This window comes from Geospiza fortis, unplaced genomic scaffold (genome assembly GCF_000277835.1).
Source record: "Geospiza fortis unplaced genomic scaffold, GeoFor_1.0 scaffold285, whole genome shotgun sequence".
Taxonomy (NCBI): domain Eukaryota; kingdom Metazoa; phylum Chordata; class Aves; order Passeriformes; family Thraupidae; genus Geospiza; species Geospiza fortis.
In genome coordinates this window covers 1,623,454-1,640,780 of record NW_005054403.1, presented here as the reverse complement: position 1 = coordinate 1,640,780, position 17,327 = coordinate 1,623,454, and the positions used below count along the sequence as shown (strand labels likewise).

The window sequence follows — 17,327 nt, the reverse complement described above, 5'->3', positions numbered from 1 at the left end:
TAAAACCCAGTGCAAACCCCTGGCTTTAAGAATTAGCACATTTTTTATTAAGAAAATGTAAGGTAATCTGATATTAATTTGTGCTTTAACAGCATAACTGTGTATAAACAAGCTCTGTTTTTACAATTCCTTGTGATTTTAAGGAAATTTACGTTCAGTCCACTGAAAATAAATCAACACAAATTTTACTTTGGCAGTGAGTTCAGCTCTGCTTATCATGCTTTTTACTGTCCATGTATGTTGTATATTAGGATTGCAAATGGACAGCAAAATAACACCCAACCACCTTCAAGTATTGTCTTAAGTCCCAGCCCCTGCAGTGTAACCAAATGAACAAGACAAAAACACACCCAACCAAACACCCTTGCGATTCTCATCAGCCTGAAATGTTTCTAGAAATTGAGAATGCTGTTCAGGTGATTGAGACAGAAGTCTGGAGTATAATACACAGTATTATACAGAGAGCATCGGGTATTCTGCTCTAAAATATGACTGTGTCACAGCAGTGTTATAAAACAACTAGTGGTGGTTAACTTTTTGGTTAAGTGATTAAACATTTAGCATTTTAGGAAATCTTTAGAGAAAGTTCTGTTTAATTGAGCAGAAAGAATGTATTCTTGAAAATCATAGGCAGTAGGAGTCCAAGCCTAAAGTCAGTTAATATTCACTTTTTTGGAGAATTTCATTGATGGGAATTTTACCACTTCAAAAGTGCTCCTCGTCCTGTTTATCATTCTTGTTGTAATAACCAGTATTCTCCACTTAAGAGCTGACAGTTGTATTTGGCTTTGTGGTTGAAGTAGTTGAAGCTCTTGCTCTGTGCCATTGAAACTATTTATGTATTCATTAGACTTCTTATGAGGGTTTCTTGTTTGCATTTTACCCTTATTTGTCCATGGAAAAGAAGGGTGGAAGTTGTAATTTTAAACACATTTGCTTAGCTGTTTACATCCACTTCCTGCTTTCCATTCTGAAGGTGGTTGGTGGTGCCATGGAAGAAGCTGGATCTGGGGAGATGGGAATGAATAACCAGGATCAGCTGGTGAAGAGCAAGTGCCCTGAGCTGTCTGATACATCCTTGCAGTATCCCCAGTCCAATTGCTACAGCCTGGAGAGCACTGGCACCTTGGAAGAAGCCGAGTATATCCCAAAGAGCAGAAAGCACCCGGGGCCCACGGGCTGCTCCCAAGAGTGCCGGGAGGAGACTCCTGGGAGAGAAGAAGCCCGAACTGACCCACCTGATGGCCAGCAAGATCCAGAGAGTGAAAAACACAAAGAGAAAACATTGGGTGTGTTCTCTTTGGCGTTCTGATTTTTAATATCATATTTTTAGAAAATATTTATAAAATATTTAAAATATTTCTGTAAAATAGCTATGGATTTGCTCCTTGTCTCAAATTTACTCTGTAGCCAAAAACTTGTCACCCGTAACAGGATATTTTGAGAAACTGTGTGTGCACTTCTTCTTGGGAAAGACAGTTCTTAATGCATATGTAAGACTCCTTCAGCTGGCAGTGCTATTTTTACATGAACTTTAATAATAATGTGGTAATTGCTAATCAACTTTTTTAACTTTCTGTTTTAAATCTGGGATGGCAGTGTTCAGTGCTGCCAAACACAGCTGATAATTAAATTCTAAATGCTTATTAAGAATGTATCTGCCAATACTTAACCTTCTAGGTGGCATTTTTTCAGATTTTTTATTATCTGTGCAATTCTAAAACAAAAATATTTTTGTCTTATTTTATTAAAATAATTTTTGCTATCCTAGTTGTTGAATGACAAGGCAAATAGGGCAAGATAGATTTATTCTTGCTGATGACATCTTGTGATGACTTCCCATTTGTCATCTGTTAGGATTATGCAGCTGTCAAACCAGGGAACAACTTAAATCAGGCTAATTTCTCATGGATCTATATTTTACTTCTAAGGACAGGCTGCTTTTCTGGTATATGGTTTTTCTTCCTCAGTAACATTGTCTATCATCCATTTCATAGGAAAAGAAGTGTTATTATTAATGCAAGCCTTGAACACGCTTTCTAGTCCAGAAGAAAAGCTGGCAGCTTTGTGCAAGAAGTATGCTGATCTGGTAAGTAATTTGTAAAGATAACAAAAGTTATAAATGTGTTAATATTAACTATGGAATGCAAGAACAACTAATGAAGGCCAGTTAATGATTTTGAGTATTTTACAGTGTTGCTTATAAAGACACTCAGGCTGACTGAGTATTGCTTCAGCCAAACTTTCTTGTAGTCATTTCACTTCTACATGACTGCCCAAATCCAAAGAAAAAACAGGTTTTGATAACTTGGTGTTGAAGCATAATACTAGGATTAACAGAAAAGTTGAGTTCTTTTGGGAGTAATTGATAATGCTTTTGTGCTAGTGTTTTATCATTTTAGGATAAAGGGAAAGAACATACTATCATACAGAGATTCAAGGGGGAGGGAGAATGTTCAGTTATATTTAACTCTTTAGTGATTTTCGGGAAATGTAGGATGTTGGAAAGATCTAGGTTTAATTTTGCTTTGTGCTTTCTCGTGATGTGAAGGAACGAAAAGCAATGGTTGCATTTCTTCAGTAACAAACCAAAAAGAAGCAGTTCATAAACTGCATTCCCACCTCAAGTTGGTAATTCATTCTCTAAAACAACTGATCACAAAATTGGGGAGGGTTCATAAGTTTACTTTTCAGAATGTAATGAGCGCTTGACTCATTTTTCTTTAGACAGGGACAGACAGGAATGGAAAGACTGGAAATCTTGTGTGTATATAGGTTTTCCCTCCGTATTTGTATTTATAAAATGAATGCAAACTAAAGAGATTACAAAAGCCTAAGTGTGCTCTCTGTAGCTGTCAAGTGTATCATATACAGATATTTCTGAAAATGACATAATGGCTGCACAACATGGCATTACTCTTCTGAAGGAATTTTTTTTTCCTTTGAGATTTATACTGTCTCCAAAACTTTGAAGATGATCTAGCAGGTGGTCTTTTTACTCACAGAGGCAATATTGATTACTTAAGAAGAGACTTAGATTAGTTCTGTTATGGAAATCCTGAGTCCTCCATGGAGGTCTGTTACATTTTTGCTTTGTTTTCCTTGCTCTCTCTCACATGCTTTTGGTTCATGTGAGTGCATTTCCTTTAAAACCAACAGTTTCTCTAAGAAGTCACTTTCATTTAAGTGAGAAACAAAAATAGTTCTGAATTGTAACTCAAGATGGGGAACCCACCTAAAAATGAGCTTTGATATTGTGAGAGAAAAATGCAGTAGGTTAGTTGTTCCTTAGGAGCAATTGCTCGTGCATGTGATGCCTTTTCTATTTAAGCAAACAGCTCCTGTGTCACCTCACAGTGGTGATGAGGGCCTGCATGAGGAGCTAGGCCAGTTTGAATCCCTCAATTCTACAGAAAGAAAAGAGTCTGCCCTATTTCAGTTTGAGTTTTATTATTGCTGGAAAGATCTCAACAATTAGGTAGCAGCTGGACCAAATAAATTGTAATCTCCTTCAAGAAGCTTGGTAGTCAGGTGAGATGTGTCCTCTTTAAGGTTTTTGCCCTCCTAGGAGGGGATCAATAGACTGTAGGCAGAGTAAGCATTCACAGTTGCCATCCTAGAAAACCACCTGCTTTCCTCATTATGCTCAGAATGGCTGAGCACCTGGATGAGGGCTTGTCTGGGTGTAAGAATAGCTCTGTTTCAGCTAAATGAGTTTGAGGGATGCCTCTGTTCCAGTTAGAATGTTTAGGTTGGATCTGACTGTATTCCTTTTAAGATGCATTCTTTTCTTCATGATAGTGATGGAGAACCACTGGCATAGATATCAGCTTTAATGCCAGCAGAGGTTTGAACTGTTTATGACAGTGCACCTACAATGCTTTTTTTCTTTTTTTAAAGATTCATCATCTTTAAAGCTCACTGTCAGGTTTTTCAGTGGTGTCTCATGAAAAGGACTGTACAATGAAGGTAGGAATGCCTCTCTCCTGGCAAAAGATCTTCCACAATTTTTTTTTCCATAATTTGGAATCTATCAGGAGATCAGCCTGTGTTGCAGGAAGGTTTGCATCCTTGGTAATACATCTCACACTGGCACACTTCTACAGGCCTGAAGTTTCATAGGTGTGTAGACAGCACAACCACTTGAAGTAGTGTTTTCTGGCCGTGCAGGAAAAGGTCTTTTTGTATTTAGATGTGAAAATACGCCCTTAACATTCCATTTCCCTAAACTACGCTAAATACACGTTTAATTTAGGGTTGTCATGGAGGTCCTTAACTTTATTCTTTCTTTTGTGCTTCAGCATTATTTTGAGCTCTTTCAGAAAACCAGCACTGTATTATTCTTCTGTCATGGTGATGTTCCTGATTGCCAGCCCTCTTTTCCTGTGGTGTCCCAAGGCTGAGGCACAGTCTAATAAGGAGCAGTGTAACATTTAACATTGTAGCCTTCTTTGCAAAGAAACAGCCTCTAAATAATATGGTTTCTCGGGGAGCCCAAAAATCAGATATAATGGATTATCTCTGTGACATATTAATGCAAGAAAAGTCTCTTCACTGGATATTCATACAATAGATTTTTAAATATGTATAGAGGTTACCTGTCTAAACAGCCTAAAGGAAATAGAAAAAAAATTGCTTCAAAGGGTTGAGACTGCAGATGTCTTAAAGTGTGGACTATGTAGTTGTAATAGTAACTGACTTGATTTGTCAGGGCTGCTAGTTTTGTCTGTTCTTTTCTGAAATACTGCAGAATTCTACAAACTTGTATCAATTACTGCTTCCCTTGGTAGGAGCTCCTGCTGAGAAGGAGCTCTATACAGTTCTGTGGTTTTTCTTTTTGATAGCAAAAACAAGACCCGTTGGATAAACAGTTGTGTGTACTTTCAAGATAAGAGTGGGAAAAGTTGTGACTTGTTGAAAAGCCAGTCTCAGTTGGCTTTTAATTGTATCTGCTACATCTTCCTTTCAGAGGGCTATTTTTAACCCTGTAGATAAAAGCAGGCTGATAGCTCATAGTCAGCCAGAGGTACATGCTGCCTGTTCCTCGAAGGCAAATGTTAACTGGCAAATGGAATTTGTAAATTTTCATTTTCTGTCCTTACACATTAGAATTGTCTGGATGGATGATGGCAGTTTCTCTTTAAGATCAACTTGGGGTTTTAATGAAATTTTATTTCCTTGTTTTCATCCAAAATGTTCAAAAGTTTCTTCAGTGTGCTCATCTAGATGCATAAAGATGGTTTTGCCTATGTTTATTAACAAATTTACTCTCTAACTATAGTTGGAGGAGAGCCGAAATGTTCAAAAGCAAATGAAGATCCTGCAGAAGAAGCAAGCACAAGTTGTGAAGGAGAAAGTCCACTTGCAGAGTGAGCATAGCAAGGCCATTTTGGCACGTAGCAAACTGGAATCTCTCTGTCGGGAGCTTCAGCGTCATAACAAAACTTTGAAGGTTAGTTTACATAAATTACAGGCCTGCTGGTGATGGAAATCTTACAGATCACTGCTTAAAATCAGACCTGCTGCTTTTTTCCTTGTCACTTTGTCCATTACCCGTATGTGTAGATGAGTGGCATGTAGTGTAAGTGTAGCTGATTTTAAGGTAAGGAATACAGGGATAGTTAACTTGCTGATGTTCCTTTCCCCCCCAAACCAATTCTTATTACTTGCAGTATTTGATCTTGTCATATTTGTTTCTGGGAGCAGTGCTGATAACTGCTGGGAAAAATTGCACAAGTAAAATAATAACAGCATGAATTGGCAGGGTAACCAAAAAGCTTAATTCTGTCAGAATATTATTGATGGGAGTGAAATGGAAGAGAGCCAAGATAAGAATCTGTGATTGCTGTAGAAAATTGCATTATAGTATCAGTGCTGGTTTTTACATCTGGATGATGCTGACACTTGCAAAGGTACTTGGCATCTTAATATACCAGCCTTTGAGGAATGTTGGGAGTGGTAAAGACAAGTCTCTAGAAGTTTTGCAATATCTATATTATTTTTTTTCCACACGCTTCACATGGGTAGTCAGCGTGGCATATTATGATTGTGGCATATGTTAGTTCTAGCACTCTAGAAATTAAAACTGTACAGAAGTGAATTACTGCCATTGTTTCTGACTCAAAAAGTGCATGGTTTGACCTGAACACTTTCAATATTTTATATTTAAATATTTTATTAATATTTATCCATAAAAGGAAGAAAACATGCAACAAGCACGTGAAGAAGAAGAAAGACGGAAAGAAGCAACTGCACACTTCCAGATCACACTGAATGAAATTCAGGCTCAACTGGAACAGCATGATATACACAATGCCAAGCTCCGTCAGGAAAATATTGAACTAGGGGAAAAATTGAAGAAGCTCATTGAACAGTATGCACTGCGAGAAGAGGTGCTTACAGTACACTTGTAATGGGATTTTCTTAGTTCCTTGACTGTAAGGATCAGATAATTATTGAGAAGGGGGGAAAACCCCTCATGTCTTACAGCCATTTTATATATAGTTTTTGTAATTATTCTTTTTACTTCACTTCTGAAAGAAATTTAGTAGCTGTTTGGCTCCCTGTCTGCCCTTCCTGACTGGTTTTGATTATCTGAGTTCAAAATGCATTGGAGAAAGTCTTTCACAGTGAAAGTAATCAAATAGAAATAGGTTGTCCAGGGATTGTCGAACCTCTGCCTTTAGACATATTCAGAGCTCAGCTGGGCAAGGTGTGAGTAACCTGATCAGGCTTTGAAGTTGACCCTAGTCTGAGTGGATTAAATGGCCTCCAAAGGTTACTTCCAACATAAATATGTATTAATAGTTGATATTCTTCAGAATTATAATGGAAAGGGATATAAGAGTTATTCTGTCTTATTTCTTCCATTTCATTAAGGTTGGGGTCTTTGTGTACATAGCTGCTCTTGTTGGCACAGAGTCTAAATAAGCTATCATGCTTTAAGAACATATTTGGCCTGGTGTCATGGAAATGTCTCTACTCTAGGGCTAACTGAGCTGTCTTTAATTGGCACCAGTTTGTGAGCTAGCTGCTCTAAGCTACAGTGATGGAAAACAGCCAATTCTCCTTGTCCAAGAAAGAACTGAGCTGCATGGAGTTCTACAGCTAAGATTAGTTGGCTGTTCTTAGTTGGCACAGGAGGTTTGGAGTATAATTTCTCAACAGTTTCTGGAAGATTGTTTTTTTGTTTTGTTTTTAATCAGGATCAGTTAGTTAGAAAGCTCTCTGTAAGTAATTCCTTACCTTTTGTAATTGTGGAATATTTGTATCTACCTTGAGACTATATGTAGAAAGGAAGTTGCCTTGTGCTACTTTATGGATAGAAGCAAGACTGCAAAATGCAATGATTTGTGGGATTTCATGAGCTAAATTAACTGTTGTTGCAAACTTTGCTCATTTTGAGCATAATGATGAAGACTAGAGCTTTTACAAGTAACACACTAAGGATTAGAGGTAGATAAATCAGCTTTAGAAGCAAGGATGTAAACTGCTTTTTACAGGATTTTTGACATGTCTGGTGTGATGTGACTGGTGGTATTGTACCAACTTAATGTGACAGGCACCTGGCTTCCATGAAAGACTAAAAAGGGTAATTACATTGTATGGAGATAAAGGGGGAAAAAAAGACATGTAAGACATGGTTCTTTGACCACTTTGTCTTTAGCATGAAACTTTTAAACAATGTGCATCTCCCCAAACAGTAGTACATTGCCTTCATTGACCAGCAGACTATGTTTGGCTATTATGATTTTCTTTCTCCCTTTAGCATATTGATCAAGTGTTCAAACATAAGGAACTGCAGCAGCAACTTGTGGATGCCAAACTTCAGCAAACTACTCAACTTATTAAAGAAGCAGAGGAAAAACATCAGCGAGAACGGGAGTTTGTAAGTGAACTCTATATATGTTAAGAGCAGTAAAACCCACCAAACCAGACTTTTCCTGATTTAAAGCAAATACAACAAATTGAGAGGACCGACTTTTGAAAGGTAGGGTAGATTTCAACAAGGAGACTTGGGATTTAAATTTTGTTTATGATACATGGAATATTGATGTCCATGTTAACAGGCAAGTAATGTTACTTGTTTGTATTTTCTCAGCAAATATGCTAAATATAATTTAAATTTCTATTAGACTAGGGAATATACTGTGAAACACCAAAGGTACTTTCTGCAGTCAAGAATTGTAACCTCTGGTGTTATGCTATAAGAGATAACAAATATAGAATAAAGCACATTTTTATGCACTGTTTGCCCCCCAAAATGTGTGTGATGTTTTATTTTTATGTTGATAATCAGCAATATACTTGCAGTCTTCTGAGAAGTCTTCTTCCAATGAATCTGTAACTTCTAGAAAAAAAGCCTCGTTTTTTCTGTATAATCTTAAAATGACCATCTAGTGTTGGATTCTTCTGGTTTTTTGAACATAATTTCTGAGTATCAAGCTGGTGAAAATCTCAAACATGAACCTACAAAATGGTGTCAAGTTGAAGTAAAATTGGTTTGAACTAGTCTGCAAAGATAATATGGTGACTGGAGAAATGAAGGTGGAAAATAAATTAGGCTACAAATCAGTTACAAGTTGCATGCAGTTTGTTAATTAACTATTCATAATTCAGCCGTTCAAACTTGCTAGAAAAATAGAAATATTGACTCATGTTGCCAGTTAGAGAAATATTTCAATAAAATTCTCTGCATAACATCACATCCTTTAAATTGTGTATATGAAAATGCAGTGTGGTAATAAGGCCTGTGTGAGAAAATGTGGTTGAATAGCCCTTGGATGGTGATAATGTTTGTTCATTTTTAATCATAGTTTGACTTAAGCCATTTTTGGGAGTATTTTTTTTCATTATATGCCCTTTTGCATTGTTTTTTAGCTGCTAAAAGAAGCTACAGAATCCAGACACAAATGTGAACAGATGAAGCAACAGGAAGCTCAGCTGAAGCAGCAGGTATCTTTTTTTAATGGAGACATCTTCAGTAGCAGTTCCAAAAAGAAAATACCAAGAGATTTGTGACTGTAGTGAACATAAAGCAGCATCTGAAAAAACTTCATATTCAGATGCTTGTGAAGGGTACTTTGTATTTTTTTAAATAAATTTTAAATTAATTTCCAGTAGGTAACTCTTCCGTAGTGAAGCATGAAACATAAATTGTAAAGAACTGATCTTTTGTACTTGCTGCTTAATACATCTGGAGAGTACTGTTCCTGGAAGGCTCAGCATTGAATTTCTGGAGTTAGTGCTCTTCTGAATTAATAGTGTTAGTACTACCAAGACTAGAATGTAGTAAAGCTTAAGAAGAAAAGTTTAGGAAAGCATGGCTTCTCTGAAAATACTGGTTTTTTGTGACTGTAAAGAGTTATGTGGGGGGGTTTTATTCAGGCAGGTTTTAGAATCTTTCTTACTGTTGCAGTCACCACCTGTTGTGGAGGATTGGGAGCAAGCAATGTCCTGTTTATCCCTATAGTTACTCAGATTTAGTAACCTATCTCTGTCCATAAACCCTGCTGTCTTCGGATTATTTTCTTGTTGTAATGTAAAAGCTACAGCAAAATCCCCTCTGAGGCAGGAGAAATGGTCTCTGGATTTTGTGCTTTGGATCACCTTCAGTCATTGACTGCATGTGAGCTCAGCATGAGGCACAGGGAAATGACAGTTCCAGCCAACACAGAGCAGTGGGAAGCTCTGTTTAGTAGCTATTCTCCTCACTGTGTGTCTGTTCCTGCTTCATTTGAGGTTTTGTATGAAGTCTCTGTCCTGGTTTCAGCTGGAATAGAGTAAATGTGTCTCTATTCTGTGTTTTGGATTCACTATAACATTGATAGTGCACAGATGTTTTAGCTATTGCTAAATTGTGATTACTTTAAGTCAAGGTCAGTTTTATGTCTCATGCTCTGCTAATGTAGAGGTACACAAAAAGCTGGGAGCACAGCTAGGACAGGTGACCCAGGCCAAAAGGCCAAAGGGATGTTCCAGACCAGAAAACATCATGCAGGCTGATGTGGGCATGGGAATGGGATCTGGCATTGGGAAGTAGGTGGTGAGCAGCTGTGGTGTGCATCACTTGTTTTTTCTTTTCTATTATTGTCATCATAATCTATTGTGTTTTACTTTGTTTCAATTACTAAACTGTTCTTACCTCAAACTACAGTTTTGATTCTCCTCCCTATCCCACTGGGGTGGGGGGCGGGGATGAGTGAGCAGCCATGTGGTGCCCTAGTGTCTGCTGGGCTTAAACCATGACAGTGTCTTTGAAAGCTATTTCATGCCCTTTTTTCACACATATCCAACTCTTTTCTAGCCTTTCCAGGAGTTAGGTTTAAAGTGTGTGTGTATGTGTATAGTTAGATGTAATCATACACATCTCCACTGGACTTGAACACAGGAACATCCAGATATTTCCAAATAGGTTTTTTACCATGCTTAGTCTTTTATGATTTTTTTCCAAGTTGGTTGCCCTTTATTTAAAATCTCACTGCCTCTTTTGTTGGTTTTAATAGTTACAATGGGTATAGTTAGTGGTTTCTTGGGGCCAACAGATTTTTTTGTAGAATAAGATGAACTAGAAAGTTCAGTGACAATAATGGCAAAGAGTCATGATGTACTGCTGACAAGCTAGGCTAATTCCTGTTATGAAATTCCCTTTACTAATAGAGCAAACCACAACATTTCTGTGCTCTTAGTTGTATTGTCCTGCAACCCCCTGTAAAAATTAAGAGAACCTACTACTCTTTACTGAGAATAAGAAGTTACTCTGAAATGTATTCCTAGAACAGCAAATCACACACTGATTAGGAATAATTTTTTTTAAACTGGGTTATTAAACAGATTTTGCAGTTCTTTCTTGGTGATTTACCTTGTGGTGCAGGGCAAGAAAATTTTCTGTAATTGAAAGTTAATGCTCTTTACTTTTTAAAGTGTAATGCTCTTCACTGTTCTGTGAATTTCTTTTCAATATTCACTTTCCTTGATTTTTGTTCACTGGGAAGATTATATTGGTTGTGAATGTGTATTTTGATTTCTGAAATCTGTCCTGTTTATTTTGTCCCAACCTTGATTATTAGCTTTGGCTGGTTAAGGTGGAAAGGTAGGTAATTCCTAAGATTTAACTTCACCAACCAGGTGCTGAGTTTCCTATATTTGTGTATGTCCACAGAATTTTTTTCCAGTGGGGAAGTAAAAATGAGGTAGTGATGAACTGTGATGTCTTCCAGCATTTTATTAAACATAATATTCTTTTTACTTCAGAATATATTGCTGTTCTATAAACACAGAACTCTACTTCACATATAATTTGAATAGCAGGTCTGTGTGTTTCTCAAATGGAAATTGTAGCGTAGTTTAAAAAAATATAAGGAAGTTAATGTTTTACCATTTCTAGTTTCATTTTGCCACGTACCTACACATTTTTGTATTTGTATACACTGTTCAGATTAATGTCCCTGCCTTTTTTCCAATAGCTTTCTCTTTACATGGATAAGTTTGAAGAATTCCAGACCACCATGGCAAAAAGTAATGAGCTCTTTACAACTTTCAGGCAAGAAATGGAGAAGGTATTTATAGGACATAGTTTCATAAAGAGTAATATAGAAATGCATGCTGTTAGTGGGTTGCATTTTAGTTTTTATAAGCATTGGTCTTCTGATAATATAAAGTGTGTTTTGACAATTTAATGTGGATCATAAGATAGGGTATAATAATTATGGAAGAGAAATATAATTTTTTTTCTGTATTTTAACATACTTAAGAAATACTTAAATTGTAATTTCAGTGTTCTACCAAACTGGTTCTCATTCTCTTTGGCTGTGCTTATGTTTTAAAACTTCTTTTCCTGAAGGTTTTTATTACTTATACTTAAAAGTTGATAGTCTGTTTCTTTTTAGACTCAATATTGTTTTCTTTGAATGCAGAATCTGTAGTTGTGGGGTTGATTCTGTGCAGAACCACTTTCCCAAAATAACTTGTTCAAACTGGACTTGGAAAGTAATACGAAGTCGTCTAATTAGTCATGTAAAACCACCTACGTTGCAGCACAAGCCACAGAATTAAATCTTTTATTTATCTTCTGTAGATGACAAAGAAGATCAAGAAACTGGAAAAGGAAACCATTGTGTGGCGTACAAAATGGGAAAACAACAACAAGGCTCTTCTGCAAATGGCTGAAGAGGTAACCATCTTTTAAGCAGCAGTGTAGTTCAGCTAGAGCTTGAGTCCTAGAGAGCTTCCAGCAGGTTTTCAGTTTTAGAGAACTGGAAGTAATACACAGCAGCCTCTTCTTGGACTGTCTGCATTATGTTTCATGTTATGTAAGTTATTGTCCTCCTCAGGCATGGAAAATGAAAGGTTGCAATGTAAATCTAAGCTGATGGCACAAGAAGAAAGTGAGCCTGGTTATTACTTACTGTTTAATTAATGAGATATGTATGAAATCATACAAGCTGAAGGAATTGACTGCATTTCAATATGCTGAGCAAAGTTCAGCCAATGCTGTGATAGAAATCTGTTTGAAATGCACAAGACTGACATGAAGGAATTAAGCCCCATGCAACAGATTGATTGCTTTCCTGCGTTGCTGCTGCTTTTGAGGTCACAGAATGCCATTACTGACTTGCAGTCTTGCAGGAGCTACACAGTGCAGCTGTGCCTGCTCTTTCCAGGGCCTGGTTCAGGTATGTGAGGTCTGGCCTTGGCAAACTCTGCTTGGTTGAGTAGGATCTGCTGAAGTGCTGTTTATCTTTCCCTCCCTTCTTGTAAGGAGCTAGTTAGGAGAGCCCTGAGTGTGGTACATTCTGGCCTGGATTCTGCAGATGGATTGTGGATTTCTTACTTCTGTGCTCTTCTCCTCCCTACAGTTGCCATTATTTGGGTTGACAGTGTTATGGGAGTTCATATTAGAGTCCTGGCTGATGCCCAGCCCTTTCTTATAGCTAGCATTAAGTGGTTCTGTAGTTCTCTTTGCTTGTTTTGAAAGGCATCCACTGCCACTCCAGCTCCTGGCTAGGTGAAGTATTCTGAAGAAATTGGCTCTAGCTCAGCTGGAGTTTGGCCTGCTGGATTAATTACGACTTAACATTCAGGATTAAATAGTGGTGATTCTTTTAATTAATTTAAGGGGGGAAAATAGTTGTATCACTGAGTTTTTATTTCCTTTGTCCTTCAGAAAACAGTAAGAGATAAAGAATACAAAGGCTTTCAAATAAAACTGGAGCGTTTGGAGAAGCTCTGCAGGGCCCTTCAGACAGAAAGGAACGAGCTGAATGAGAAGGTGGAAGTGCTCAAGGAGCAGGTTTCTCTTAGAGAAGCAGATGTGGATCTGGCAGTGCAGGTGTTGCAGTCCTGCACCCTCAATTCCCATGAGGAGCTGGGAACTCCCATTGACACGGAACCAGGAATCCAACCCGATGCGGAATCACGTGCGGGAAGTAGCTCAGAAAAGACTGTCTCAAAAAGTCCTGTTCCTGGCACTGAATCTGTAGACTAAAATGAAGTGTAAACACTGTATTGAGAGATATATTTTGTGTATAACTTTCTCTGTTGGTGGTAACTATTTGGTTTTGTGGTGAAAATTTTCTTACTTTTTCTACCATATCTGTATTTTCTTAGAACTACTGGACTTATGTGGTACAGGAAGCTGCATAGCAGCTTTAAATAGCTTAAACTATAAATTTTCCACAACTGTGTTGCACATCTGCCTCATTTTTTAGAAGAAAATATTTTTCCATAAAAGGATGCATGTGCGTTTCCTCCCCACAACACAAATCACTGTCATGGAAGACTGTGTACAGACCTAATATTGTTTGGGGAAAATGGTGACAGCAGGTCACTCTTTTGTTTTAAAGAACAGCGCTCTAGTTTTGTTCATTGATTTGCCACTCAATATACTAAAGATTATCAATTTTCCAGTAAATTTATCTACATGAGGATGTCTAATGGCCAGTAAAAAAGTCAACTTTCCCCCTATGTATGTTTTCATATATATGAATGAAAAAGTAAAGGTCCAGAATATAGTTAAAAGTATGTTTAAAGGGTTTTATGTACTTTGTGGTATGAAGAAACAGCTTTGAAATACATTAAGTTGCAGCTGGTGAAACAGGGTGTACAGCTTTCTGCAGATGTCTCAGGGCTGTGTTGTAAAGGTTAGTTTGGACTATATGCCCTACCTGTGAACATGTTAAATATAAATGTGTGGGAAAACGTACAGTGATGCTACTGAGTGGGATTTTACAGCTGTGGAGCCTATTGCACAGGTCTTGGTCACATTCTTCCCTCTTAGCTGCAGTGTGTCCACCACATGGTTATCCTGACTAGAGAAGTCCATTCATGTCTGAGCAAACCCCTGGATTATCTGAAGAGCTGGAAAATAAGACACTTCCTGCTGGAGGTGTGGAAGACAGGAGTCTGGCATATAGACTTCCTCTAATAGCCAGGTATGCGACATATTTAAGTCTTAGTTAAGGCTGTACTGGTTATGATTGAACATGAAGATTCAGATATGTCTCCTGAGCTACAATGTGGAATTTCCTGCACGTTCAACCTCAAAGCTGCACCAGTTGGCTGAGTGCCTTCCCAGTCAGGTTATCTGGTAAAGATGGTACTTCACATTCTCACACTAACATACCACAAGCACAGCCACCTTGTTAACCTCAAACCATATTGTATTTTCCTAGAAAATTTGATATCCACATTGTGACTTCTTTTCTTGAAAGGAACTAGGACCAACACTTATTTTTTGGCAAGGCAATGTGATCTAACTACATGCTACCCCTAACTTTAGTTCCCATGCATTTACTTTCTAGTTTTGGTTGCTGTCATTTTAAGAAATATGGACATGTGTAGCCTTTTCTGGTACTTAAAAGTTTTTTGCACTTAATTGGGAGGGGATTTCTGAGTCAAGCACATCTCAATGAGCTTCCTACCCCCATTGCCCTTGGCAGTTCAGTGGCTAAATTACTTGAATGTTCAGGCTGCACTGAGCTCCCAGTCCTTTTTCTGTAGTAATGTACATTGAAATAACTTAGCTGTCTCAGAGAGAAAGGTTCTGTAAGGCCTAATACATGTGTTTTAGCTCATACCACTAAGAGGAACTGTGCAAAACTTACATTTCTGAAATTGAGCAAATGGGAAGCTGGCCATCTTCTCCTAGACTGTGTGGGTTTGGTGTTTGTGGTCCAAGCACAATGCAGGAAGGAAAAGAAGGTAGCAGTGAGCAGTCAGGTTAGATTTAGAGCTTTCAAATGCTGATCATGCAAACCATATGGCATAAGAATAACTGGAAAGAAAGATTTCAGACTTGCTGTTCAAATTACTTGCTTTATAGAATCAAGCTTGAGAAAACAGGTCTTGTGAGAACTGGTTTTCAGCTAACACTAAGTGTGATGTAATTTTCCTGAGGAAAAGCGAAAAACTTTGTCTCTTGGTGCATCATACCCTTGGCAAGGTAGGACATGCAATTTTCAATTTTTACAATTTGTTGTTTGGACATTTGTATTCTGAACAATTCTTTCTGTAGTGCTTGTTTTACATGGAGGCAAGAGTGAGTTTTTGGACCCTGCTGCAAGAATAAATTAAAGGGCTTTTAGAGACACGACAGATGTATGCAACAGCAATACAAGTATCTTTGACACTGGCTAAATATGTAAATGAAGCTGAATGCCCCAAGTGAAAGGCTTTTAGAATGGGGATATTTTCTCTATTTTCTACCCTCAACATACCCTTATCATAGCAACTTATCTGGCCAAGGCAAACTGTATTTTGTTTCCTGAAAACAGTCAGTGAAGTTTCATACAATGATTAAAAAGTGTTGTTTTAAAAAAACAGACTGATGTTAGGGATAAGCTCAGCACTGTCACTGATCTGCCATATTGCAGGCTATTGCACTGCCAGGCTGCAGCCAAAGGGGCTCCAGTAGAGTTTTTAAGTAAATTTCTATTACTGCCTTTCTCTCACTACTACAAACCATTTAACCTGGATGTAAACTGATGTAGCCTGAGGTGAGTGTGTCTAATTGTCAAAACTGGGGCCTGATGGACAGTTTCACCATGATTAAGCTGCAAAAAGCAAAATTGTATGTGATTCAAGACCCAAGTACGTGTATACATACACACATAAGTTAGGGCTGTATCTGTATTGTTTTGTCCTTCCTTTCATTACACCTGGTTATGTTACAGTTCAATTCTCAGGTGTTGCAGAAAATCTACCTCTTTGGACTGTAGATGGAAATAACTGTGAAAAAAGTGATGCAGAAATCTAGTTTGTGCTAAACACACTGCTTTATTTTTACAACCCATGTCTGCTTTCATGAGGAAAAGTGATAAATGAACAGGCAGTCTTTGTTTTGCTTTTCAAAAACATTTTGTAGAGATTTTTCACTAATGTGAATCTGAAATTTTATCTACTCAATTCTGTATAGATTAAGTAAATAAGTATGCTTAATATATTGGACTCTGAGTTTTTCTTTAACATCATACTAATGTCTTCTAACTGAATCTGCTGAAACTATTTATTTGAAAAGTCAAGAGTGAAAATTAAAAGATGTGACATTTGATTTCAAGCATATTGTTGGAGGAGCTGCCCTGGGAGGGGGCTGCTCTGGGGTTGTGGCAGTGACTTGCCCATTCCTGGTGGTGTCTGGTGGGAGCAGCCTGGGGCAGGGGGTGAGTAGGTGCTGCACTCTGCTCACCTCACCTGGGGTGTCTTAAGGTGAGGGTCACTTGGACCATGAAGGGCAGGGGCTCTGGCTGAACCTGCCCCTGCCTGCTTCAAATTCTGCTCATGCCTTCTCTCTCCAAAAATTTACCCATTATAGTTCAGTTGGGTGCACTGTAAAAAATGTGAGCATTTATGCTAAAAAATAAGGTTTCCTAGTAAGTTCATCAAGTGCTCCACATTCTGTCGTACTCTGTGGGGTCAATTGTTCCTAATGTAGACTCCCTCCCAGTTTCCTAATACTGAAAAGTGTTCTGTTTGCCTTTTTTGGTATATACTCTTAACATTTGGCAACTTCCCTAAACTGGGTTTTGTTTTGGAGCTGGTTTTGAGTTCAGTTTTCCTTTGTGTCTATTTTTTCTAGGTAGCATTTGGAATTGCTCTACAACACCATACTCTTAACACGCTCGATGACTCTATGCAGATAGTATTAATTTAAAAACATTTAACTTGTTTGCCAATACCATTGCATAAGAAGTGAGCAGCAGGGGTCCTAGCCCTGAGTCTTTTCTAGAGCTGTGCCAAGTATTTTGAAATCCAACCACACTGTCTGGTCTTAGTTGTTCTCCTTGTACTTCAAAGTATTCCTTTGTATCTCAGTCTCTTCAAAGGTGCTG

General features: G+C 37.9%; 1 protein-coding gene across 1 annotated transcript; it reads left to right on the top strand.

Annotated features, from left to right (window-relative positions):
* The first annotated feature begins 980 nt into the window (after positions 1-980).
* TXLNG (taxilin gamma) lies at positions 981-16,439 on the top strand. The gene is made up of 9 exons (XM_005426156.2): positions 981-1,289; positions 1,998-2,089; positions 5,282-5,452; positions 6,198-6,392; positions 7,769-7,888; positions 8,881-8,955; positions 11,466-11,558; positions 12,077-12,172; positions 13,166-16,439. Exons 1-9 carry the CDS (start codon positions 992-994, stop codon positions 13,484-13,486), a joined length of 1,461 nt encoding a protein of 486 aa, XP_005426213.1. The 5' UTR covers positions 981-991; the 3' UTR covers positions 13,487-16,439.
* The last annotated feature ends 888 nt before the right edge of the window (positions 16,440-17,327 follow it).